The 25,802-nt window shown below is 39.3% G+C and overlaps 3 protein-coding genes and 1 long non-coding RNA gene across 6 annotated transcripts; 2 read left to right on the plus strand and 2 right to left on the minus strand.

Moving 5' to 3' along the window:
• Window positions 1-448: 448 nt before the first annotated feature.
• LOC119191333 (serine/threonine-protein kinase MAK-like) lies at window positions 449-2,582 on the minus strand (the record flags this gene model as incomplete). Its single annotated transcript, XM_037445234.1, is given in 3 exon segments — window positions 449-723; window positions 1,403-1,657; window positions 1,659-2,582. Coding segments are annotated over 3 exon segments (1,111 nt in total), but the record flags the coding sequence as incomplete, so codon positions are not given.
• Window positions 2,583-5,356: 2,774 nt separating this feature from the next.
• LOC119191335 lies at window positions 5,357-8,805 on the minus strand. 3 transcript variants are annotated; one of them, XR_005113422.1, is made up of 3 exons: window positions 8,554-8,805; window positions 7,540-7,704; window positions 5,357-5,702 (listed from the first exon to the last, which is right to left on the minus strand). It is a non-coding gene; the product is annotated as an uncharacterized LOC119191335 (long non-coding RNA). The 3 variants fall into 3 exon arrangements; XR_005113423.1 differs by lacking the exon at window positions 8,554-8,805 and adding an exon at window positions 8,415-8,523; XR_005113424.1 differs by lacking the exon at window positions 8,554-8,805 and adding an exon at window positions 8,368-8,463.
• A 297-nt stretch (window positions 8,806-9,102) lies between these two features.
• Window positions 9,103-13,688, plus strand: LOC115451359 (tryptophan--tRNA ligase, mitochondrial). Its single transcript, XM_030179645.2, is given in 7 exon segments — window positions 9,103-9,308; window positions 9,382-9,576; window positions 9,688-9,732; window positions 9,734-9,928; window positions 12,765-12,909; window positions 12,981-13,132; window positions 13,246-13,688. Coding segments are annotated over 7 exon segments (1,167 nt in total). The 5' UTR covers window positions 9,103-9,218; the 3' UTR covers window positions 13,591-13,688.
• A 4,655-nt stretch (window positions 13,689-18,343) lies between these two features.
• Window positions 18,344-23,546, plus strand: LOC119191334 (reticulon-4-interacting protein 1, mitochondrial-like). Its single transcript, XM_037445235.1, is given in 8 exon segments — window positions 18,344-18,990; window positions 20,211-20,431; window positions 20,510-20,722; window positions 22,135-22,426; window positions 22,512-22,544; window positions 22,546-22,813; window positions 22,888-23,049; window positions 23,126-23,546. Coding segments are annotated over 6 exon segments (1,149 nt in total). The 5' UTR covers window positions 18,344-18,990; window positions 20,211-20,229; the 3' UTR covers window positions 23,029-23,049; window positions 23,126-23,546.
• The last annotated feature ends 2,256 nt before the right edge of the window (window positions 23,547-25,802 follow it).

The following is a 25,802-nucleotide window of genomic DNA, read 5'->3' on the forward strand; positions in this document are numbered from 1 at the left end:
TTTCCTGCTGGACATGACAAATCCTACTGTCCCAAGATTCGAAATCGGCCTGCATTCAACGTGTTCTGCGACGTTTACCAAGTCGTCTGTCCACCTTGCAGATGGACGCCCAACTGTTTTTCGTGTGTATGAAACCGTCCCATGATGTGATAGGGGCAAGCCTATTAATAAGTAGGAACTGGAACCATCCATCGACTTGTGAAATCATAACTATGTTATAACATATTGCTTTCCTTGTAAGTTAAGATTTTTATCAAATTCAGCACCAAGATTAATACCACACCACTTCGGCGAAAGTGGAATGAACGGAAAACCTGGTGTCCCGTGAATTCATATGACTGAAGTTCCATACAGACATACCTAACAACAAATGCGTAACAGAGGAACAGGAAGCTATTGTACATACTCGTGGTTATTAGGTATAGTTGGAATAAGTGGCGCAACTGACCCAGAATGTCAGCAAAACGATCGTGAAGTGGCGGCGGAGCAGCGAGCGGAGCGGCCGCCACAACCGCCGGTGAACCCGCCGCGACGGCCGCGGCGCCCAAAAACGCGAGATCAGACTCGCAGCGGGCACCGCTCTTCTCCGAGTGTGCGGCGAGCCTATCCAAAGCGCCGTCGCCTGTGTGTTGTCCTCGTCTGTGATCTACTGAAACGGTGCGTCGAGCGCGCGACGCAGGCGGCGGCACCCCAAGGGCCGCACCGATGGCAAAATATGGAAATCTGAAGGAAGTGCAAAATAACATAAAGTACCCAATACATAAGTACTTAAAAATGTTTGATGTCTATTAGTTATAAACGCAGAAACCGCTGAACGGATTTGGATGAAGCACACGGATAGACCATGCTCTGGATCAACACATAAGCTACTTTAATTAATCCCGGTCTTTTGGCTCTGACTTAAAATTTTAAATAGATCGTGCTGGTGTCATAGAGCTGCAGTTTTAGGGAATTTTGTAGCGGAAAAGACTTTCTACGCGGGTAAAGCCACGAGCAACACCTAATAAGTACCTATACCTACTAAGTACCTATCCCAAAAATGGGAACAGGTCCCCTGTACTCCTACCAGGTTTATCTGTAGATAAAATATTTGAAATTTTTATTTAGAATAAAAAAAGAAAATTAACTGTTTGCTCAAATATTGGTTAAAGTATTAAAACCAATCATTGAATTCAAAATCTAATTAGTGAAAAATATGTAAAGCTTTATTCTGTGTAGTCTGAATTAATAAAATATGATATGGTATTTATTGTATTGTAATCTGTCATCCTATTACTTTAGACCTCTGTGCTTGGGACTGTGTAGTGCATATCAACAGCTAACGTCCGTAGCTACTATTAAATCATAGTTTGTCTAGTCTTTATATTTGTATTAAGAGTGTCAGGATGAGTCAAAGACGGACCGTAATGCCTGCGGAGCCGTGGGGCGGTCGCGCGACGGGTACCGGAGCAGCGCAGCGAGCAGAGCCAACGCGGGCGGTGAGGCTGCTGCCACCACTCGCCCCAGCGGCACGCCCGCGCTCGTCGGGAACCGGAAGCGCAGCGCTTCCGCCAACGTGTAACCTTCGGGCCAGTCGTCGCGGTCGGGCGTGCCCAGGATCGCGCAGATTTTGTGCAACTGATCGATTTCAGAGTTGCCGGGAAACAGCGGACGACACGTAGAGTTCGGCAGTGATACAGCCGAGCGCCCACAAGTCAATGGGCGCGCCATAGCGCGTATCGTGTAGCAGTACCTCGGGAGCGCGGTACCAACGCGTCGAGACATAGTCTGTGTAGGGCGGCCGCGAGCGTACCTCGCGCGCCAAACCCAGATCAGCGATCTTCACCAATTCGGGACCACAACACAACAAATTCTCGGGCTTCAGATCTCGGTGGAAGAAACCATGTCGATGCATGTGCGCAAGGCCCTGTAACACTTGGTATATGATATTGCGCAGCACCGGCTCAGGAAATGGTCGCTCCGCGTCGCGTATCAATTGGTACAAATTGCCGCGCATGTACTCGAATACAAAGTATAAAGTGTCATTCTCGCGTATGACTTCTCGTAGTTTGACAATGTTAGCGTGATTAAGCTTCTTTAAAGATTTAACCTCACGCAAATTCATCGCTTCGTCCCAAGAATAGTATTTGCGTTTCATGCGCTTGATGGCCACCTTTCTCGCTGGTGTTCGTCGCTGTGCGAGCACCACTGACCCGTACGTGCCGTCGCCGAGTTGCTGTAACACCACATACCGGTTCATGGCGGCCAGCTGCCGCTACGGTGCCTCGTCGCTTATTCGACCACACAGCGTACAAATTCTGCACTTACAACTGCTACCAAGTCATTTTAATCAATTATTGTCACCACATAACTAAATTCTCTTGCAATTTACTTATTCGTATAGAATTAAATAGCGAACGAAATTTCTACTGATGTCAAGTCCATAAAGCTCCGTTCTGTAAAGCTGTATCCATATAATAATATTAATAATATGATTTTACAATAGTGCATAATATAATTTTACAAGTAGGTATTATTAGTAAATAAATGAAGTTATTACTCGTGTACACAAATAGAATTTGCGTTATACAATACATTTTTCTTGAAAATAATGTGTTCTATTATATATTTTTCGTCACCATAGAAACCGCCCCAGTCACCGCGCGCGTTTTTGTCCCAAAGAAGATATTCTCGTGATCACCACCTCAGAAGACTTATTTTATACAATATATTTTCCAGATATTACAACAAAAATACTATATGTCAGTGTGCAAATGTTTAATTTAACTTTAATAAGAGCTTTATTTTAATAAAAATAATGGTTATGTTGGGTTTCTTTGAAGTGGTGTAACTACATAGTAAAGGGCCCGCGGCAAATTTCAAACAGGGCCCGTCCGAATAGGAAAATCTGTAACTATAATATATCTGGATAATGGATATATACCAATAGATAGATAACATATATATATATTATAGACTCCAGTTTTAAATTCGATGAAAAAATTTTAGAACTGTAAGTAAATGAGTGAAAGTTGCCGGTTATAAGTATTTTTCGACCTATATAAGTAGGTATATGCAATTTAATTTAGCATCTACTTATATACATAACAAAAGCTTTGTCAACCTCGTAGATCATTTTTGTTTACGCTTTCGTTATTCATTGCTAATTATCTCGATAATTTTCTCACGATTCTAACTGAAGGCCGTGTATCCGTGGCTATGAATAAATTAAAAAAATTGACGTCTGTAAGTTCTGTTATGTTATGTATCAGCTGAGACTAGGCAGTATGGTCGTAAGACCTGTCCTCTAGGGACGAAGAAAAAAAATAGCAACAGCTGTCAATTGTCATTCTTATCCAGTGTTGCCAGAAGGTTACATTTCTTAAATTTTTCGTTACTTTTGACCCCTCGCGTAACATGTAAGTAATTTTTATATTTAAGGCAATTTTCGTAACTTTTGAGAACAACGATATTTGTAATACAAAATTTTTATTGTAAACAGTTTACGAACGCATTTCTATTGAACGATTCAACGCATCCAAATTGAACGCACCTAAAACTGGCGGGTCTAAAAAGTATTTCACTCCATATCACACTTAGAGATGGCTCGCCATGACAAAATGAAACGTAGCTTGCATATATTAAAACTTCATTTTGCTTGAGTGTGCGCGCACATTTCCTACTTCGCGAGTCCCCGCGGTTTCGGAGCTACAGAAATGCTTGCTCAAAACAAGTAAATTAAAAATAAAACAATAATGTAACTTTTGCAGCAAAATGTAACATTTCAGGAAAAGAAACGTAACTTACGACTCAAGGGCCCTGGCAACACTGTTCTTATCATTCTTATTACGAGACTTTTGGCGGGAAGTCAAATAAGGCGGCAATTTTAATATCGCTTAAATTTTATTTTATTTTTGCTAGTAAATATTGATAAATACTTTGTAATATAGTTTTGTAAATAAAGTATTCCACAATGGGTCCTCCCAATGATGGAGAGGACCCTGGAGATATCAAAAAGGAAATATGCAAAATTTCCACCAGTGATCCTAAGGCCAGTAATTTGGACAAATATAAAATTTTTATAAAGCCTAATTATAAGAGACTTTTCCTGGAAAATGGTACTTGTGAATATATAGTTTATGTTGAGTCGACTGAAAATGAAAAAGTGGGGAATAAAACCCTATTACATTAACAAATCTGTTTTGTGACAATGTCAAAGGCATAATTGGAGTACACAGAATAAATGCTTTAAAAATTGGTGTATCCTTCAAAACAGCGGGAGCTGCCAACAGTTTTTGAAAATGGAAGATTTTTATTAAAAATAAATTAAAAGCTTTCATTCCCTCCTATCTAACTGAAAAATGGGAGTATTAAGATATGTACCCAAAGATATGAGTAACGAAGAGATATACAGGAATATCAGCTGTGACAGTGAAATTATTTCGATCAAAAGAATGATGAGGAAAGTGGATGGTATATTAACACCTATGGGTACAGTCATAGTAACATTTGCCTCAACATCCTTACCCCAGTATGCTTATATAAAATTATTTAGATATCAAGTTACCCAATATATACCTCCACTCCTTCAATGTTTCAAATGCCTTAAATTTAACCATTCTGCAAAGGTATGCCGAGGAATCCAAAATTGCTCATCATGTGCTGGAAAGCACTCTTATAAAGAATGTGACGTGGAAGAAATAGTGTGCATAAATTGTGGGGTAACCACTTAGCAGTGTCCAGAGATTGCCCAATAAAAAGAAGAAAATGGAGGAGAAAAAACAAATATTTCCAGAATTCGTATGCCACTGTTGTGAGTACACCACTTATCTATAATGACAAATCTTTCCCTGCATTGCCCACAAAAATAAATACAAATAATTCTAAAGATAATGAACTTAATGTACAGGAAATAGCTAATAATGATATTATTCTTAAGGCAATAGTGAAATCCATTGTTACTCTAGGTAATAATTCCGACAATACTCCACTTACTACTAAGAAAATTAAAGAAATATTCTTATCAAATTTAATTTAATGGATAATTATTTACAAATATTACAGTATAATATACAAAGTTTGCAGAGTAAAAAGCCTTATTACAAAATTTATTAGTTGAAAAGTCTGTTGACATTTGTCTTCTTAATGAGACTTGGATAAAACCCAACACTAGAATTCCAAATTTCCCATCATATAATTTTCATTATAAAGTATCCAAAACCCTCATCATGGAGTCGGTATACTAATCAAACATGGTTTACAGTACAGTATAATAGACACTTTGTATCATGAGTCCATACAAAATATATGTATTTCATTAAAAACTGGCACAAGCTGTATATATTTACTTTGTATTTATTGTCCACCCACTAATCAATTTGATGATTTAAAATTGAAGAGACTTATAAATTCCTTACCAAGGCCTTGTGTTATAATGGGTGATTTTAATGCTCATCACATGGCTTTTGGATCTAATTATGACAACAATAGGGGTAAATGCTTGTTTAACCTTATAGATGATTGTGATTTATGCATTTTAAATGATGGATCTACAACAACGGTCCCTTATCCTGGTAGACAGGCTGCTGCATTAGATTTGGCTCTTACTAGTTCTTCTATTGCTCATCTTTGCAATTGGTATGTTCATGATGACCCAATGGGTAGTTACCACCTTCCAACTTTTCTTGAGATAAATGTGCAACCATCATCATACTGTGTCTCTCCTGTAAATGAAAGTAAATATATATATAGCAAAGCAAATTGGCCTGAATACTGTTCTCTGAGTGAAAACGGATTTTCGCATTTGGATCTGGTCAATGATAGTTCCCTAACATTGTATAATAATTTTGTTCAAATATTAAAAAACTTAAGAGATAAAACTATTCCTAAAGTTAAAAAAAGATCAATTAACTCAATTTCTAGAAAACCTGTTCCATGGTGGAATCAGAACTGTACTGATGTCGTAAATAATTCTAAGAAAGCTCTGAAAGATTATTTTTCACAGCCTACAATAGAAAATTGGATAAAATATAAAAAGTTAGATGCTGCTAAGAAAAGAATATTAAAAGAGGAGAGCATTACTTCTTGGCAAAACTTATGTGGTAGTTTCAACAGACTAACACCAATTTCTCGAATATGGGGATATGTTAGAAAATTTAAGAGGATAGGGATTAGTGACAAAACAGAAATTTTAATGATGACTGGGTTCCTGATTTTATAAATAATTTAACAGACACAACACAAATCAGTCAAGATAGATTAACTTATTTATTTGAAAGTGCAACTGAAACTGATATTAACACATTTCTTAATAGTACATTTAACTTAAATGAATTACATATATCTTTGAAATCAAGAAGAGATACTACTCCGGACTAGACGACATTCCATATTTATTGGTTAAAAAATTACATTTGAATGCACAAATCATTTTACTTAGTATTTACAATAGAATGTGGAAGGAAATAGTAATACCAACTACCTGGAAAACTCAATGTGTCATTCCTATATTAAAACCTAATAAGCCCATAAACAGTGCAACATCTTATAGGCCAGTTTCATTATCTTCATGTTTGGGTAAACTATTTGAAAATATGTTAAAATTAAGATTAGATTATTTCATTGAGTCAACTAATGTAATTCCTTCAGTACAGTTTGGCTTCAGAAAAGGCAAAAGTTGTTCTGAAAGCTTTGTATCATTAATATTTGACATAAAACAAGCTAAATTAAGTCACTCCAATATGATATGTGTATTTTTAGATGTAAAAGGTGCTTTTGATAATGTTAATATAGAAGAACTCATTCAGATTTTATACAACACAGGTATACCTGCCCAAGTTTTAAAGTGGTTGTATAACTTTATGAGTGATAGAACTGTATATGTGAAGTATAATGACAAACTGCATGGGCCTAGATGTGTAAATAGAGGTGTTATGCAAGGGGCTACACTGTCGCCACTATTATATAATTTATATACCTCAGAAATTTCAAAATATGTTGACACAACAAATGTTAAGATCCTACAATTTGCAGATGACTTGCTTTTGTATAGCACAAATCAAAATTTGCATGTTGCTCAAAGTAACATTAACAATGCACTGAAACAGTTGTACAATTTCTATCATAATAAACTTAAACTTGATATTAGCCCTTCAAAAGTTCAGTTTTAGTTTTAGTAAACAGTTAAATGTAGATGATGTAAATATTTTTACAACACAACTCAAATTCCATTGGTAAAACAACACAAATTTTTAGGAGTTATTATTGATGATAAGCTTAAGTTTGATGAACACATTAAACATATTTGTAAAAAAGCATTAAATGGTATTAATTTACTAAGACATTTAGCAGGCACTTACTGGGGGTCTGACCCAAAAACAATGGCTATGTTGTATAAGAGTATAATTAGAAGTCACTTTGACTACAGCAGTTTAGCCTACATGAATGCTAGCAGAACTCATTTAAAGAAGTTAGATGTGATACAAAACATGGGCCTGCGACTCATTTGTGGAGCTATGAGATCAACACCTATTAACTCACTAGAAATAGAAACTTGTATACCTCCTCTGGTTTTGCGTAGATTACAGTTGGCCCAAAGATTTTATTTGAAAATAGTATCCTTAAACAATAGCATTCTTCACAAACAACTCGAATTGAGTCCTCTGGACATAGAACCAGTCTCATCTAATGTAGTCACTGCTCCTTCACTTGTACATGGGACAATACCTGAAATCCAAACAATTTATAACTTGGTTAAAAAGAATTCTAAGCATATTCAAAAATATAGTAACTGGCCATTGTATACTAATTCATTTAAAGTTCTTATTGATTGTCCTATAATACATGTAAATACTGTACATGACAATACTGATTTTTAGAATTTAAGAATAGCAAAAATAATTATTATTTATTATATACAGATGGATCCAAAACTGATAGTTACTGTACAGCAGCATTTTATGATCCTCAACTTAATTATACAAAATGTATGAAGATAAGTACTAACTGTAGTATATTTACAGCGGAGGTATATGCAATTTATTGTGCATTGCTCTATGTAAATACGAATGTAAGTAATATTTTAATAATTTCAGATTCTAAGAGTGTTTTGTGTTCATTAAATAATTTCCACATTTCCTATAAAATAAATTATTTGGTGCACGCTATTAAAAATAAGTTAACTCAACTCCGAGATGAGAAACACCTTAACATAGAATTTTTGTGGGTTCCATCACACAGTGGCATACGTGGAAATGAAATAGCAGATAAGGCAACCCACGCGAACCCTGATGAGGATCACACAGAGTCGATGAAGGTCCATTTTACCGATTATTACAGCTTGTACAAAAGTAGCAATAAACTGTTATGGAAAGAATACTGGGACTTTACCCTGCAGACCAAAGGAAAATGGTACAGCAAAATACAGAAAGAATTACCAACGAAACCTTGGTATCATCAACACAAATATATTGACAGAAAGTTTTTAGCTGCATCACACGCATGAGGTTGGGACACTGTTTGACTCCAGCACATCTTTATAGACTTCATTTAGTGAATAGTAACAGATGTTCTTACTGTAATCAAGCAAATGCTGATTTGGATCATATCGTACTTCGGTGCCCTGCGTTTGGAATTGACCGTTTATTATTAGCGAACGATTTATGTGATAGTGGTACATGTGTAAATAGTAACATTGAAAGTATTCCCCGCCAATTGGAAGATATATTATCCAATATTCAAATGTATAAAGCTTTGTTTATCTACATTAGTCGTACTATTAAGAAAATTTAATTGTAAATTGTATCAAAACTCCTATTTGTATTTTATAACTAAGAACTATTTGTTTAATATAGTAGGTAAAATAATTTATGTATGCGTCTGAAGGACTTGTATCCATGGACAGAAATAAATAATAAAAAAAAAAAAAAAAAAAAACATTCTTATTACGGATTGTGAGAATTATTGAGATGTCAATATTGATAGGATTGAATTTCCATATATATTATAATTCCCTTTAGGAAAACATCTATGCATTTCAATAATTCCCTTTGCCCTACATTTTATTTCTTGCACAAATATAGTACATTTTAGATATTAGAACTGAACTTTGCTATTTGTTTTTGTTCTGAAATCAATGTTTTAGCAAATGTGACATAGTATTTCTTACAATCCGCACATTGTGATTTATTTATCATTGAATGAATTAAATACATTTTTGTCTGTTCTCGGGGACTATAATTATGACTTTTATCCGAAGGTGCATATTCCCTTGCAACAAATACATACAGAAATGTCAAAACAGTTTTATCATCAGGAAATACAGCAATAAGGTTGGAAGTGAAGCAATATTATAACCTTTGTCGAAAAGTAGCGGCGCAATGCTTAATTTCGATAATGTCGTAGAGCGAGCAATCGGAGCTTATCCCATCCGCGAGCGAGGCGGCGTGGCCGCGGCGCGTGGTGTCGGGCTTGCAGCCGACAGGCACGCTGCACATCGGTAACTACTTCGGGGCAGTGCGCCGCTGCGTGCGGCTGCAGGACAGCGGTGACGATCTAATGCTTTTTATAGCTGACCTGCACTCGCTCACCACACACCAGGTACGACTCCAGTCTTCCATATTCAATTTACGAGGCATGAGATGCAAGCAGGTCTCTCTCCACAAGCACAGCCTTGCACATGTTATTTGAATAGTCAATGTGTATGCACAGGATCCAGATTCGTTGCACGCGAACACACTGGAGTTAACTGCGACACCTGCTGGCGAGTGGTGTGGATCCTGAACGCAGTATTATGTTTGTGCAATCATCAGTGGCGCGTCACGCAGAGCTCTGCTGGCTTCTTGCGTGCCTTGCCACCAATGCACGATTAGCTCATTTGCCACAATACAAAGAGAAGTCTGCCAAAATGAAAGAAGTCCCAATTGGTTTGTTACTATATCCTGTCCTTCAGGTAAATATTTAATTTTAATTAATGTTGTGCATGTAGTGGTATATGGATAATTTACATGTCTGATTATAAAACCACGCACCACATTGATCACAATTTCTCTGGGAAAACCTAATCCTATATTATGGACTTCTTGGGATAAATCATTCAGCATTGGCAAAGTAGTGCCAATAGTACCTATGTTCTTAAATTTACTTATGTATAATTTATGACATTGTAAGCAGATAGTGATCACTTCTGTATGGTTACAGATATTATTGTAGTGTAAACTTTAAAGGAAGTAATATTATTGGGATAGGTGTTATATCAGAATTTCATATTTGATTGCTTATTATGGTACAAACAGTATGTTTAGACACACAGGATGTTATCACACTCACTATGGTGAAGGTACATTTTTCCACAATTATAGGATAGTAAGATAACATTATATTGATAATATGTTGGTTATAATGTGGATTCCAAAAGTGGTATGCCTTTTGTTAAATTTAAAAAAAATGTCTGACAACCGTGAAATAATAATAACACATAATGTTTTCCAATTAAATATCATGATGGTTTACAAAACTTTTGTAAACCATCATGATATTTCATTTATTAGGTGTTGATTACACTCATGCCAACTTGAAACACCTTTTCAGGAATTAAAGTTCTACTGTAAATTTTTCAGAATAAATAGTAACCTATAAATATATTAATCTCATCCAAGACATAAGCTATTTGTGTCCAATAATTCTATTTCTGCATTTATTTCGAACAAAATTACAAAATATTCACAAAATCTCATTAATTTATATATGTAACTAGCTTTTGCTCGCGGCTCCGCCCGCGTTATAAAGTTTTTCAGGCTAAAGTTTCCCATTATAAAAGTAATAGTTTGCCGGGAGCCTATGTTCTTCCCTGGGTTTCAAACTGTCTCCATACCAAATTTCATCTTAATACGTTGGGTAGTTTTGAGTTTAACACGTTCAGGCAGACAAATTCAGCGGGGGACTTTGTTTTATAATAAATTTTTGTATAACTTTTTAAGAGGAACAATCCCGTCATACATCATTGTTGCATAACTTTAACCGTTTACGCAGCGCACGCAACAGAAGCTCTCTAACAAACTAATAAATTTTCCCCGTTTTTGCAACATGTTTCATTACTGCTCCGCTCCTATTGGTCATAGCGTGATGATATATAGCCTATAGCACTCCAGGAACAAAGGGCTATCCAACATAAAAATATTTTTTCAGTTCGAACCGATAGTTCCTGAGATTAACCATTACTGAACTGCTCCTATTGGGTATAGCGTGATGATATATAGCCTATAGCACTCCACAAACAAAGGGCTATCCAACACAAAAAGAATTTTTCAGTTTGAACCAGTAGTTCCTGAAATTAGAGCGTTCAAACAAACAAACAAACAAACTTTTCAGCTTTATATAATAGTATAGAGTATAGATGTCGCAGTAGTCAAAGTTGCGTTAATGATGAAATGTGTATTCGTCTGCCAAGTTTGAATTTCCCGCCCTCTAAATTCGCCGCCCGGGGCACGGGCCCTGGCTTGCCCCCCCCCCCCCCCCCCCCCAGATCCGGGGCTGACTGAGAGTGTTATAAACGTAAGAGTAGACAAATATAATGAGAAAGCTTCGAACTGCTATGCTATCGGGAGCTACACGTGTTATTGTGAGTCAACCATAAAAGATAGACATATGCTGTCGTGGGATATTTTTATATAATTTTAAGGCGAACATTTCCGTCATACATGATTTCTGTGTAGCTTTAACCATTAAGGTTGTACACGCGGCGGAAGCTTAAAAATGGAGTAACTTCTCCCGTTTTCCCAACATTTCCCTTCACTGCTCTGCTCCTATTAATTGTAGCGTGATGAAAAGTATACTATAACCAGCACAGGAGTATGACAAATAATTGTACCAAGTTTCGTTAAAATCCGTCGAGTAGTTTTTGTTTCTATAACGGTTATACAGACAGACAGACAGACAGACAGACAGACAGACAAAAATTTTACTAATTGCATTTTTGGCATCAGTATCGATCCCTAATCACCCCCTGATAGTTATTTTTGAAATATATTTCATGTACAGAATTGACCTCTCTACAGATTTATTATAAGTATAGATTATATAAAAAATAATATAATTAATGCATTGTCTATAAAAAAGTAAAAAAGTTAGCCTAATGTTCATTGTCTACATAATAGTATTCCTAAATTTACAATCTGTATATATTGTTGGATTTTAGTAAAGAATTATTTATCCAATCCAATAACAATATGTTGTGATTGGCCATATTGTAGATTTTTTTTACATTAACTTTCTTTTTTATTTGACATATTCAGCTATTGTCAAATACAACGAGAATAATACTGTGGAACATATCACTGTCTACATATTTTAATTACAATTATTTTGGATGGAAAATTAAATTGTTATGGCCAAGTAAAAATCAATCATTCATTATTGCCAAGGACCTAAAAGCTGATTAAATGGAGCTATTAACCCATAAAAACTTATTAAAAATCTATCATAATTATTTGTTTGAAATGTTAGAAATGGGTCTTTATCCAGAAATTGGCCAAGCAATACCAGGAACAAATAAAAGAAAACAAAGATATGCAGTCCAATAAGATTCTTTAAGTATTTGGATGGCTTTGTGTTTCCCACACATTTCTACCAGTATTCACTTGGTAGTTGGATGGGTCAGCTCAGTCCACTCATAACAAATATTCTTTGCGTAAGTTATAACTTTACGCCAAGGGGATAAATAAATACAATGAATGCAATCATTAACATTTAATAGTTGAATGGGTGAAATTGGTGATGCACGTGTGCAGGCGGCAGACGTGCTGGTGTACCGCGGCACGCACGTGCCCGTGGGCATCGACCAACTGCAGCACCTGCAAGTGGCGGCGCAGCTCGTGCGCACCTTCCACCATCGCTACGGACGAGTTTTCCCCACGCCGCAAGCCATTCTATCAGGTGGATTTAGTTGCTTCATCAACATATCCCTGTTTTCTACTATTGGTCGTTTGACGATGTGCGCTTCACAGGGGATGGTAGCGAGCGGTTGAGAAGTCTACGAGATCCTACCAAGAAAATGTCCAAATCGGACTCCGATCCCAAGTCGCGGATTCTGCTAAGCGACCCCGACTCTGTCATCGAACTGAAAGTGAGAAAAGCCGTAACCGATTTTACGCCTCAGGTTAGTGTCACCGCGTCGCGACGTGTGATCAACAGGGATGTTTCTATTTTTTTATGTATATCCTAGTTTTACAAAGGACAGAATAATCCTTACTAAACGTAATTATATTTCAGGTGACGTTCGACCCGGAGTCGAGGCCGGGCGTGTCGAATCTGGTGATGTTACATTGCCTTGCCGAAGATAAGCTGCCCGAAGAGGCGGTGGAAGAAGCAGAGGGCTTGACAACAGCTCAATATAAGCGAGTCGTCGCCTCCGCGCTTTGCTCAGCCATACGTCCCGTGCGAGAGCGAGCCGCACGCCTGCTGGAGCGGCCCGCAGTGCTGCGCGACGTGCTGCGGCTGGGCGCGGCGAGAGCGCGCGTGCGCGCCGACGAGGTGTACGAGGACGTGGCAACGCGCCTGGGCCTTTCGGCGACTGTTCTGGCGGACACGGCGCGCGCCGCAGCTCGACGCCGATGATTAGAGACGGAGGTGCTGTGTGACGTGGTGCTGCAACGGCGCCAGCGCATGCTCTACGAGAGGCGCGGGATGAGCGGCGTGGGCAGCGTGCGCGGAGGTGCGGCGCGTGCGCGGCGTGCGTGGCAGCGACCGACGGCGCAGGCACGCGCTCGCGCAGTAGTGTTACCAGGTCGCGCAACAAATCCACTGCTTGCACTACGGCCTCTGCTTGTTTCTCTGCTGCAAGTGCGCTACGTAATGCGGCTTCGGCGAGCAATTCCTCAGTATTAAGGCGCGTACCCTCGCCGCCACCAGTCGCAGAGTCTTCAGACCGCATGTCGTCCTCTAAAGGCGTGGGTTTGCGTTCTTCGTCTGAGTGACTGCCGCGTCTACCGCTACCCGTTGTGACTGTTAAGAGAACAAAAAGTATCGTTCTAGTAGATAATAATATAATTAGTTTAACTAAGAGAATAGACTCGAGTTCTTATATTATGAGCATCACATATATTATGAGTCGTCAGAATGTAAAAAGTGTGTTAGCGAGATGAAAAAAAGAAGTGTGAATGAGAGACAAAGTTTAGGAATGGTGGACAAAACAGATTGAGACTGAAATGAATGATTTAAGAAGCGAATTACTAGAAAACTATTTTTGTTTTGAACAAATCCCATATACATGGTCATTCTCACCTTGCATTACTCAATGAAACCACATACTTATCAACTGGAAAATAACATTTTACAATAAGTTACTTGAGTCGTAGATGTAAAATAAAATAGGGTAAGTTTTGAACAAAATAAATATTAATAAAGTCATTTTAATTTTATGCATCCTAATGCCAATACTACTACTCTAAGAGAATTCGTCGCCGGGGTAACATCACACTTTCCATCAGAAATACATTCACACATATGCCATATTCACTTTAAACTATAAAACGATCAAAAAATTAAAACCAAGATGTTTTATAAAAATATTTATTATTCATTGATATTCATTGATGATTTTTGACACAATATCAGCTTATGTGAAGATGTGTATTCATTTAGTAACGCAATGTCAACATGACTCAGTATACTACAGATGAAATCAATTTATATTTATATGGAAACCAGATAAATTTTATTTGTTTAAGAGAGAAACATGCCACAATGGCATGTAAAGAGAGATGGGCTGTCCTGGGTTGTGTCAATTCTGAAGAGTTTGAAAATTTATATCTACTAATGATTCATTCTTTTTATCAACTGGTTCAAATCTTTGATGATGATTTCCTTTAAATAATGTATTTATAATAACAGAACTATGATGTAAACTAATTTAAAAATACATATATGACATTAATTTTCTAACAAGAGGTTGCTTATGTACCATGTGTACAAAGTGTTCAAATAAATAAATAGTGGCATGGGGAAAAAAAACATTGATCTTGTAAATTTACCTAGAGTGCTAAGTGCTCTTGTGTTATTTTTCTTAAGTTAGGATGAAATGGTAAACAAACTGGCATATTCACTCTTATAACTATTGATCATACCTCACCGTTACTATAAAAAGGATTGGTATAACGTTGCAAAGTTATAATAGTAACTCACTATCCCGTCCTCCGTTGTTGAATATGTTCTGCAGACGCTCCTCAGCGCTCGACAGGTCCCCGAGCGCGCCGCCCGCCGCAGACTTCTTTCGCGCTTTATATTTGATGTCGGCCCAATACTGCGTAAGTTACACATAAAATTATGGACGATTCGAGTTCCACAGCCGGGGCGCGGCATTCAATAACAATATAAATATTATACTTGAAGTGAGACCCACCCGACACCACTTATCGGGAGACTTGTGTGCGCCGCCACTGCCTGCAGCTACCGCGTTCAAGCGCTCCGCTAGAAGCCGCCACAACTTACACGAACTAAATCGAGAGTAAATAGATTGTTTTCCCGCGGCAAAGTCAGGATGATCTTCCATAAACGACAAAAGCAGATCCAGTTGTTCCGAACTCACTCTACACCTTGTCAAAACGGCGGCGGTCATATCGGCGTCTTCGAAACATTATACGGGGTGCGCTTTGCTAATTAAGCATTTACTGTAATGTAACACCAAATGTTCTATGAACTAAAATAAAATATAGTTAATAGATAGCTAAGAAATAATATAAACTAAAAGACTTTGTTGCATGCTGTGTCTGTGTCAGCTTGGAGACAAAAAACTTACGAAGTATGAAATAAACTAGAAACTTGATCAACATTGAAGTTGTCAACAGAGTTGTCAGTTTTCACAGGTGTCACAGGATTATTTTTTAAATTTATTACTGCTCTGCAAAACAAGTCTATTGAGCCCTTTCCATATAATACAATTTCTCCCCTGTTTATGGAATTTAAATAATTGTGTATAATTTATAGCATTGTATTTTTGTTTTTTTATCGGCTGAACGACATGTACCCGTGACTATAATAAAGCAATGTTTTTTTATAGCGTGCACCATAGAGCAAGTAATATACTACGTAAGAAGAAGCGGCACTTAGTACATTAATTTTAGGCTCCCATACACATATACATGAACACAGTTTAGATAAGATTTTGTCACATCAACATTATGCATAAAAATGACGCAAGGCCTCTTATGGGGTTAGGTTGTTTGGAGAATTACACCATGGTATCCCCTGTCTGTCGTAAAAGACGATTAATAGGGGCCGCCATCGGGATCGTCGGCGGGCGGCAAGGAGCCGTCCGCTCCTAGAGTACGTTTTGCACATTTCGCACATTGTAGTGACCCCCGGGATGGACGGTAGTATGGGAGGTAGGCCTCATACTGCCGTTGACGCTGAGGGCATCCTTGGGTTACGCTGGGGCTTCTGAGCCTCAGTTCCCCCATAAGAGATGGGCCGTACCAGGTGGAACCGCTCAAGGCCGGCTGTGGACGACGACTTAGACACTTTCGTCAGAGGAAGCTCGTAGCCGTCTCTAATGCGCCGAAGAAGGCCACCGCGGAGTTTTATTTGGTATGCGGTACGTTGTACATAAGTTAGGGACTCTGCTCGGCCGTCGCCTGAAGGTCATCATGAAATCCAGACGACTCAACGCCGGGTTGTAAGGCACGGTGATTCCAACATAACTGCCCAGTCGCGTCCCCACGAAGGCTGGGCAGTAGTCATAATCACTTTCTCCGCGAAACCAAAAAAAGGCACGTTTTTTATTCAATGGATAATATGATGCCGATTATATTATATCGATAATAATTGCTGACCATAAATTTTACATAAGTATAAATTATGATTTAATTTGAATTATTAAAATGAAAACATGTACAATTTTTAATAATTCCCTTCATGTAATAAAAAAATATTGTCTCAATATACACAATAGTGTTCGCGAATTTCTTATGTATATGTATACAGTTTATGTATCTTACTTAAAAATTCATTACAGTTTAATTTTCCGTTATTTATAGCCAATTTTATATAGAAATTGAACAATATGATAGCAGATATTACAGATATTATGATCTTTTCCGTCCAATTGACATTTACTATGATTACAATCATTGCAGAGACAAATTTATAAATTTCGCAAGTGTCTTCAAAGAGAATTATAATATATATGGAAAAGTGTCTTTTTATTAGTTCTTTTCTCCATTGTTACACACAAAATAAATGAAATATACAAATGTAAACACAATTGGAGTCTTGATCTAGGAATAATAAGACTCTTATTAATCCGTGATACTCTTATTATAAGAGTCATCATTTCGTAAACACACACGAAACACATCTCTTAAAGAAAAATATACACGAAACGGAGGAGCAGGCTCAATTTCACAATCAATATTTGACAAAAAGCACAAGTTATTATTAAATGTAATCGCAATTAAAAAGCGGCGATAGCCTAGTTGGTTATGGAACGGACTGCCGAGACGAATGTCCAAATCCAGGTTCAAAACCTAAAAGGCACACACATCTAATTTTTCTAAAAATTATGTATGTATTCTTTGTGAATTATCGCTTACTTTAACAGGGAAGGGAAACATCGTGAGGAAAGCTGCATACCGGAGAAGTTATCTATAGGAATTTCGAGAGTGTGTGAAGTCTGCCAATTCGCACTAGGCCTGCGTGGTGGACTAAGGCCTAATCCCTCTCAGTAGTAGAGGAGGCCCGTGCCCAACAGTGGTGGGACAGGATATAATACAGGGGTGATATTATTATATTAAAACAGAAGGGAGAAATATAAATACAACTTACTTCAGAGATTATGTTTTATTATTCGGACAGCGTTTCGCCTTATACTAGTGCACACAATTATATGTCCATTGAAATGAATGCCTTGGGTTTTATCAGAGTTTTATACCCGTCATTTAACAGTTGGATGTCATGTCACGAACAATCAACAGCGGACCATAGGCAATATTGATACTGCTGGCTGGCTCGAGTGGAAGTTGCGGCATTCAACCTCCGTGGCATGGCTTTAGCTTTGGCTTTGGCTTGGCTTGGCTTTGGCTTTGACTTGGCTTGGCTTAACACATGGCTGCATCGCTGGCTTTGCTTGACATTTGCTGTGTCGTTACAATATATAATCGCAATTATACAGAATTAGAAATTAAAGTCCAACAATAACAAACTAGCATAAATAATGGCGGCCAATTGTCAGCTATCATGATAGCCAACATTTTTCTAGACTTTAGGTCTATTATGTTGGTACTAGATGTAACCTAAAGTTTGTCATCCAAAAATAAACTCTATGCTACGAAAATAAGATACATAGTCATTCTTAGAAAACCCTGACCCTAACATCATTACACTAAATGTTCTAAGTGTCAACCCTCTGGCGCGCACTGTATTTTATAAAATATAGGTTATGTTTTTTTCTTTAATTTTGACAAAAGTAAAAGTTCTTATTCTAGTTCAGTTCTTATCAGTTCTTATATTAGTTGGTAGTCTGTAGAAAATAATTGTCTCGGAAAGTTTTAAATATAATTATAGTTCACGTATTTTTGTGTAAGTTATAAACTGTTATTAAATGCCTTATGAAGTAGTATTTATGAAGTAGAAACCTTATACCCTATTATTCGAATATCATTGGTGGAAACTGGAAGGAACTGGAACCATTGAGTCAATGCAACATGTCAACATAGTCACAACTGATTTACCCGTGTTGACTCAAATATCGAAGTTTTCTATAGGTAGCTAAGCGTAGGTAGGGTTTGCACCGGATATTTCCCTCCGGAGATCTTTAACTTTTTCAACTCTCTTCGGCGTAGTACCATTGCAGCAATACCTATATTATTGCGACAGAAAAAGGCCAGCCAAAAAGTAGGTGCATTGGTTGCGCCTCTGTTTACCTTTTCGAGGTTTAAAGGTGTGTTTAAAAAAAGGTCATCAGAAAAGGGGCAGCGAACATTTTTTGGCCCAGGAGACCTGAATAGCTGAGACCAGGATTTGGTGAGTCATAATATTCAAATAATTAAGTAATCAGAGACTCTAGTCTTCTTGCCTCTGACCGAAAGCCCTATACCCTAAGTAATATATGGTTTTATATTATTCATGACAGTGAAAACCCAAGAAAAATCTTCCAATAACTGTTATCTGGTCAAATTTGTAGTTTAATTGACTTTTGATTTATACCTATGTGATTGTAGGTTTTGCTGTAAGATATTACATATTATAAGATGAAGTAGCATGCCATTTCTGTTTGAATGCTATAAATATATACTGAGTGGAGCTACAAGCAAAAGCTAGTATATTATTAAGCTTAAAATAAAGTACTACAATTAAACAAAAATATAAGTCCCATTATCCTAAAAACATTAAAAGTACTCAAATCTCAGATACCATGGATTTCTTGTTTCTTATAAGTAAGCCGATTGATTCTCATAATAAGGTGTTTTTTATATTGCTGATTTTTACATTGACTTTACATTGTTTTAATAATTGTTGTATGCAGATCTTAATTATATCTTCCAAAATAATAATCAGTCCCCTAAGGAAGTTTCCTGGTAGCTACAGCTCTTAAGGTGGTTGTGCTTTAGCCCCCGTCCATAAATTCACTTTGCATAATGTTTCTAATTGCTTCCTTTGAAAAGGTTAAAATCCATTTACATTATCTTTTGTTATTCCTGGTGGCATCATCTTATCAACTGTCATTATATGTAATGCTCATGTAATATTTTTTACATTTTTATATGTTTGATAAATAATAAAGAAACTTTTTATCACCAAACATGCACTGAGTATTTTATCCTGTTATAATTACTAAACTTATAACTAAATCCTTTACAAAATGACTACTTACCATTTTTGGGGTACATGCAGGTGATTGATGATTGAAACACAGAATTACATAATAACTGTTTATTGTACTTGATGGTTGTACAATGAGTGACTAGTCTACATTCTAGAGCAATGAGTGCTTATATTATAAATAATAACATACAAGTAAAGTACACTGGTACAGTCGCGTATAACCGCTACAGTAGTGATATAGAAATGATTTTACGTAACGGGCGATAGCACCTCTGAAAAATAAAGCCGTGGGCGAACTTCTCGATCGACCTCCTTCGTAACTACCAAGGATCGATTTAGAAAATTGGCGACGCCTGTAAATGTAACTTTTTTATTGATTGTAATCCTATAAAGAATGATTAGTTTTGTATGTCTACAAGTTGCAGCGGGCAGACGAGGATGTCGGCGGTGGTGTTGCGCGCAGCCGCTCGGTGCACGAGCTCGGCGGCGGGCGGGCGCATGCGCGCGTGGCGGGTGCACGGCTACGAGCCCGCCGAGCCGCGGCTGGAGGAGGCGCGCGTGCCGACGCTGCGCGCGCCCGACGAGCTGCTGGTGCGCGTGCACGCCGCCTCCGTCAACCCTCTCGACGTCGCCATGCTAGGTGAGAGTCGGTGGTGAGGCCGCAGGTCGCGGCGGGCGGCGGGCGGCGACCAGCACTGAGCATCCGCGGTGTCGGCAGGCGGGTACGGCGCGCGCGTGCTGAACACGCTGCGCGCGGCGGAGGGCGGCGAGGGCGTGGAGTTCCCGCTGGTGCCGGGGCGCGACTTCGTGGGCGTGGTGGAGCGCGCGGGCGCGGCGGCGCGGCTGCGGCGCGGCGAGCGCGTGTGGGGCGTGGTGCCGCCGCACCGGCAGGGCACGCACGCACAGTACGTCGTCGTACGCGACTCCTGGGTAATCGACCTGGCTATGTTTTGTAACAATTATTTTCATATTATAATTAATATGCTTCCACTTAATATGAGTTATCACGCCACGATGCTAATTGCAGTAAGTAAATACCTGTAGACCGGAATATAAGCAGGGCTTACCTATAGGTGCTCAGAATTACGAGTATGATAGATGTTTCCGGGTTACAGATTGGGTTTTGTAGCTGCAATAGCTCTAACCCACAGGCTGTCGGATGTCGTTGGTCATGCGAAGGGACATAGGGTCTACATGTCATTCACGATGTTCCATAAAGGATGCTCTGAGGGTGATTGATGATGTTCGAGATGATTAAGTCATCATCGATCACATGTCTTCGAAGATAAGTTAATCCATTCTAACTGGGACGTAGTACCCCCAGTCCAGTGTGTTTCCAAAGATATGTTTTGTTCGGAGCTGCACTGTCAGATTTTCCCTCGTTACTATTTCAAACGAGGCACACGCACTTGTCATTTATCACTTTAGGAGTACTCAGAGGCGTAACTACTGCACCCACTTTTCGCTTTGTGTATTCCGCCGCATGATATATTTGGCGAACCTATTGTTATGGTGCATATCGGGCTGCGTTATGCAAAAACATCGGTTGAAAATGTTGCACAAACTACTTATATCATCAAAACTTACAAACACAGCTCTCCTGAAAAAAAACACTCTAAGCCTTACGACATTATGCGTAGAAGGCATCGATATGTTAAAGTTCATTCGATTTGCTTGACAAGTTCGTTCAGTATTCGTATATATATATATAAACGGAGTACGTATTTTTTGCAGCATTAATGACGTGTTAAGGCGATACCTCAAGGTCCATTTTCATACATTTTGTTTCACCTTTAATCTGGGTAACTAAACAAGTATCATGGATATTTCTGCCTTTAAAATTTCGTCATATTAAATTTTAAAGGCCGAAATATCCATGATTATTAATTATTTTTACGTTTTTCTTTCAACTGCGAGAACTAATCACTAACTAGACGTGAATTTAAATTCTTTACTTGTCAATACTTGTTTAGTTACCTAGATTAAAGGTGAAACAAAATGTATGAAAATGGACCTTGAGGTATCGCCTTAACGGTTCCATGGAAACGTATATGCTACTATTTATTCATTAAGACGTATACTGTAAAAGAATCATGCTGGACAATACCGTGTGAACTGTGAACCGAGGCTAACGGTGCGGCGAAGCGTTGCGGTGTATAAGTATTGGCGAAGGTGACTGCTGACAATGCGCTGCAGCTCTCATGTCTGAACAATGTGAGGCCGTCGGTCATCGGAGTATAATTCACAACGTACTCTAGTGAGACAAACGCAGATAACAAAATGTCACACAAACAATAAGTACCCAGACTACCACACCATGCGTGTGTGTGTGTGTGTGTGTGTGTGTGGCCGCGCCGCGCGCGCTGGCGGACGCGGCGGCGGCGGGCGCGCTGTACGCGGGGCTGACGGCGTGCGGCGCCGTGCGGGCCGCCGCGCCGCGCCCGCGCGCTCGCGTGCTGCTGCTGGGGCTGGGCGGCGTGGGGCACGCGGCGCTGCAGCTGCTGGTGCGCGAGCGCGCGAACGTGGTGGTCGGCTGTTCGCCCGACCTGTGTGCGCGTGCGCTACAACTGGGCGCCGTCGACGCACTCGACCGTCTCGCGCCCGACTATGATGCGCAACTGGAACGTGCCGGCCCGTGAGTATGCATCGTGGGCCTCGTCTTCGTCTGTATTTCAGCGCTGCTGAACCTATCATCGTCGCATTGCTTCTCTCGCGAGCAGGTTCGACGCAATCGTGGACTGCGCCGGCCTCGGCGTGGGAAGCGAGCGCACGACGCTGGCGGTTCGGGCGCTATGTGACGCTGACGACTCCGTTATTGCGAGAGGCCGACGAGCGAGGATTGGGTTTGGGATTCGCATCGGCCGCACTGAGTTTGCTGGCGCAGAACGCGCGCGCCTGTAGTGTGCAGTCCGCGCGTCCGCCCGGCGCTGCCGTGTGGGCGCCCCCGCACGTGCGTTGGGTGTACTTCATGCCGCGCGCCGCGGACATCGAGCTGCTGCGGCGGCTGGCGGAGGCGGGGCAGGTGAGTGCGGGCGGCGGGTGGCGGCGGGTGGCGGCGGGTGGCGGCGCGGCGGCTGACGGTGCGTGTGGTTGCAGTTCTCGGTGTGCGTGGAGCGCGTGTACGCGTGGGCGGCGGCGCGCGAGGCGTACGCGCGCGCGGCGGGCGGCGGGGCGCGCGGCAAGCTCGTGCTGGACTTCACCGACCCGACGGACCCGACGGACCCGGCACAAAACTAACAGCTTATGTATCGCGTCATGGTACTTATTATTACTTTAAATTCACTTTTTTTTGTTTGCATGCGATTCGCTAATTTTATTTCACAATATTTTACAGAGCCGAGCGGGCGACACCACAGAACACATTATTATTATGAATAAATTTAGAACGCATATCGTCCACTGTTAGTATCAGTTCCGATAGTCCCAAAAGCAAACATGTACTTACTTACACACCAGAGCGTGAATTGTCACTAAAATTAATACGGTGACAAACAATAATTGTGGTGTGTAATGTTAGAGCAATAAAACAAAACTTGTAATTATAACACACAGTTTCTTTGGACAGGGACGCTCAAGTGACTGCTTCACTTTACGCAGTTATGCTTTGTGGTTTATAACTAACATGTTCACCATAGACACAACAGATGGCGCTATTAATTATTTTGGTACAGATCTAACACCCGCACTTACCAAAATAATATGGGCACACAACAATTAACAGTTTCTCAAAAAAATATTAAACATTTTTTACATTCTGTATACCTAACAACTGCATAAAATAATAATGCTTAGTGTTTGGGGGTGCTCTGGTGTAGTGTGTGTGCTAAGAGTCCGGGTTCACACAATAAATACACTCTTTCACATAAAACCAATATTTATTATTAGCACTAGTAACACTACAGTCTACAGTTTATAATTACTAAGAAGTTGCACTTGTTTACCTCTATACCTTACTCGCTCTGATGCACTTATACGCACTGTTCTTCCTTCACTACTCGCTCTGATTTACATGGTTGCTTTGGATTCCCGAACTGACGAGGCAAGATTCCCCAACCCTTATACATATGGGTCGGAGAATCTTGACATCGCGATGTACAAAATTAAAGAAATTGTACAGCGCCATCTATTGCCCTAATTTATGACTACTGTACGTCATTACTTATTACAACGCCATCTTTTAGTTTTCGATGGATTAAATTGTCTATTTTATTAATTGATCTTTGAACATGCCGCCCACCAAGACCATTTAGTGACGAAATGGTCTTCACAATTCAAATGTTGGACTCCGCCCACCATGGCAATATAAATGTACTACATTACATTTGTACTTATCAATGAGCGAATATAAACAAGTATGACAATATCCTAAATAAACTTAACTTAATGACAACTAAATTAGCATTGATTTGGTAACAAATACAGAAAACCTTAACTAATACTTATTATCTAATTACAAATAATTCTAACTTAGTAATAACAGTCACTCATTAGCAGGTAAAATACATAGTTTGGACGTAGGTCGTTTGATGATTGACGACTTGGTGCGTAATGTAACCACACGAGTAATTTGATCTTGCCCTGGGTGTTTTCTAGTATTCGACCTAACAACCATCGACTAGGTGGTAAGTCGTCTTCCTTAATTAGTACTATATCTCCTATGTTTGGTTCTGGGACTTTGTTAGTCCATTTATATCTGTGTAAGAGATTTGTTAAATATTCATTACTCCAACGTCGCCAAAAGCTTTGATACATTTTTGAAGTAACTGCCATCTACTAAGTGAATTGATCTTCGAACTTTCATAATTAGGATCAGGCACTGCAACTAATGGTTCGCCTATTAGAAAATGTCCTGGTGTTAATGGAAGAGGTTCAATCACGTCGGTGTTGTCCATGACCGTTATTGGTCTAGAGTTTAAACAAGCTTCTATTTGGTTAAGCAGTGTGGTCATTTCTTCAAACGTGAGCATTGAATCACCAATAACTCGCTTGAGGTGAAATTTTGTCGATTTTATGCCCGCTTCCCAAAGACCTCCAAAGTTGGGCGCGTGAGGCGGGATAAAGTGCCATTCTGTGCCATGGGTTGCTAATTCCGCAGCAGCCGACTTGTGAGCTGCCTTAACTAATTGTTTAAGTTCCTTGAAGGCACCTACGAACGTTGTGCCATTATCACTCCATAAATGGGAACAATGACCGCGCCTGGACACGAACCTTCTGAAGGCTGCTAAAAATGCTTGAGTACTCATGTCGCTAACTAATTCTAAGTGTATAGCACGTGTGGACATACATACAAATAGACAAATATAACCTTTGTAGGAATGATTTCCTCTTCCTTTACTTGTTCTTATATTGATGGGTCCCGCGTAGTCTACTCCGCTGTTACTAAATGCTCTAGCTGAGTACAACGAACTGATGGTAAAGATCCCATAAACTGCGTTCGAATTTTTGCATTTTGTCGGACACACTTTACACACTTATTTATGTGTTGCTTGACAATACCTTTTGCTTTTATAATCCAATAAGCTGTCCTTAAATAATTTAATGTTAGTTGAATACCTCCATGTAACGTAGCCTTATGCGCATCTGCCACTATCAAATTTGTCAAATGTGAGTTGTGAGGTAAAATTATAGGGTGTTTCGTTTGTTCATCTAATTGTGACTTTTCTAACCTTCCTGTAGCTCTGATTAATCCCTTTTCATCGAGATAGGGACCTAATGCACTTATCTTGCTTCCTTTTAACTTGAACTCTTTATTGTTCTTTTGCAGTTGCGTATATTCTTCCCAAAATTCCTGCTTCTGAACTTTTGTATGCAACACAATAACGCTTCGTCTATCTCGGTTTTGCTTAAGTCTAATTTATTGTATTCTTTTCTTTATAAAACCGTCGACAGTATGCTATGACTCGTATCAACCTCTGTAATGATGAATATCGTTGTATAATGCTATCATCTTCAGTTTTATTAAGATGTACCTTTATAGCTTCTTCCAGATCAACTTTTAGATCGTTTGGTCT

Source organism: Manduca sexta, unplaced genomic scaffold (assembly GCF_014839805.1).
Source record: "Manduca sexta isolate Smith_Timp_Sample1 unplaced genomic scaffold, JHU_Msex_v1.0 HiC_scaffold_136, whole genome shotgun sequence".
In the NCBI taxonomy this organism is placed as follows: domain Eukaryota; kingdom Metazoa; phylum Arthropoda; class Insecta; order Lepidoptera; family Sphingidae; genus Manduca; species Manduca sexta.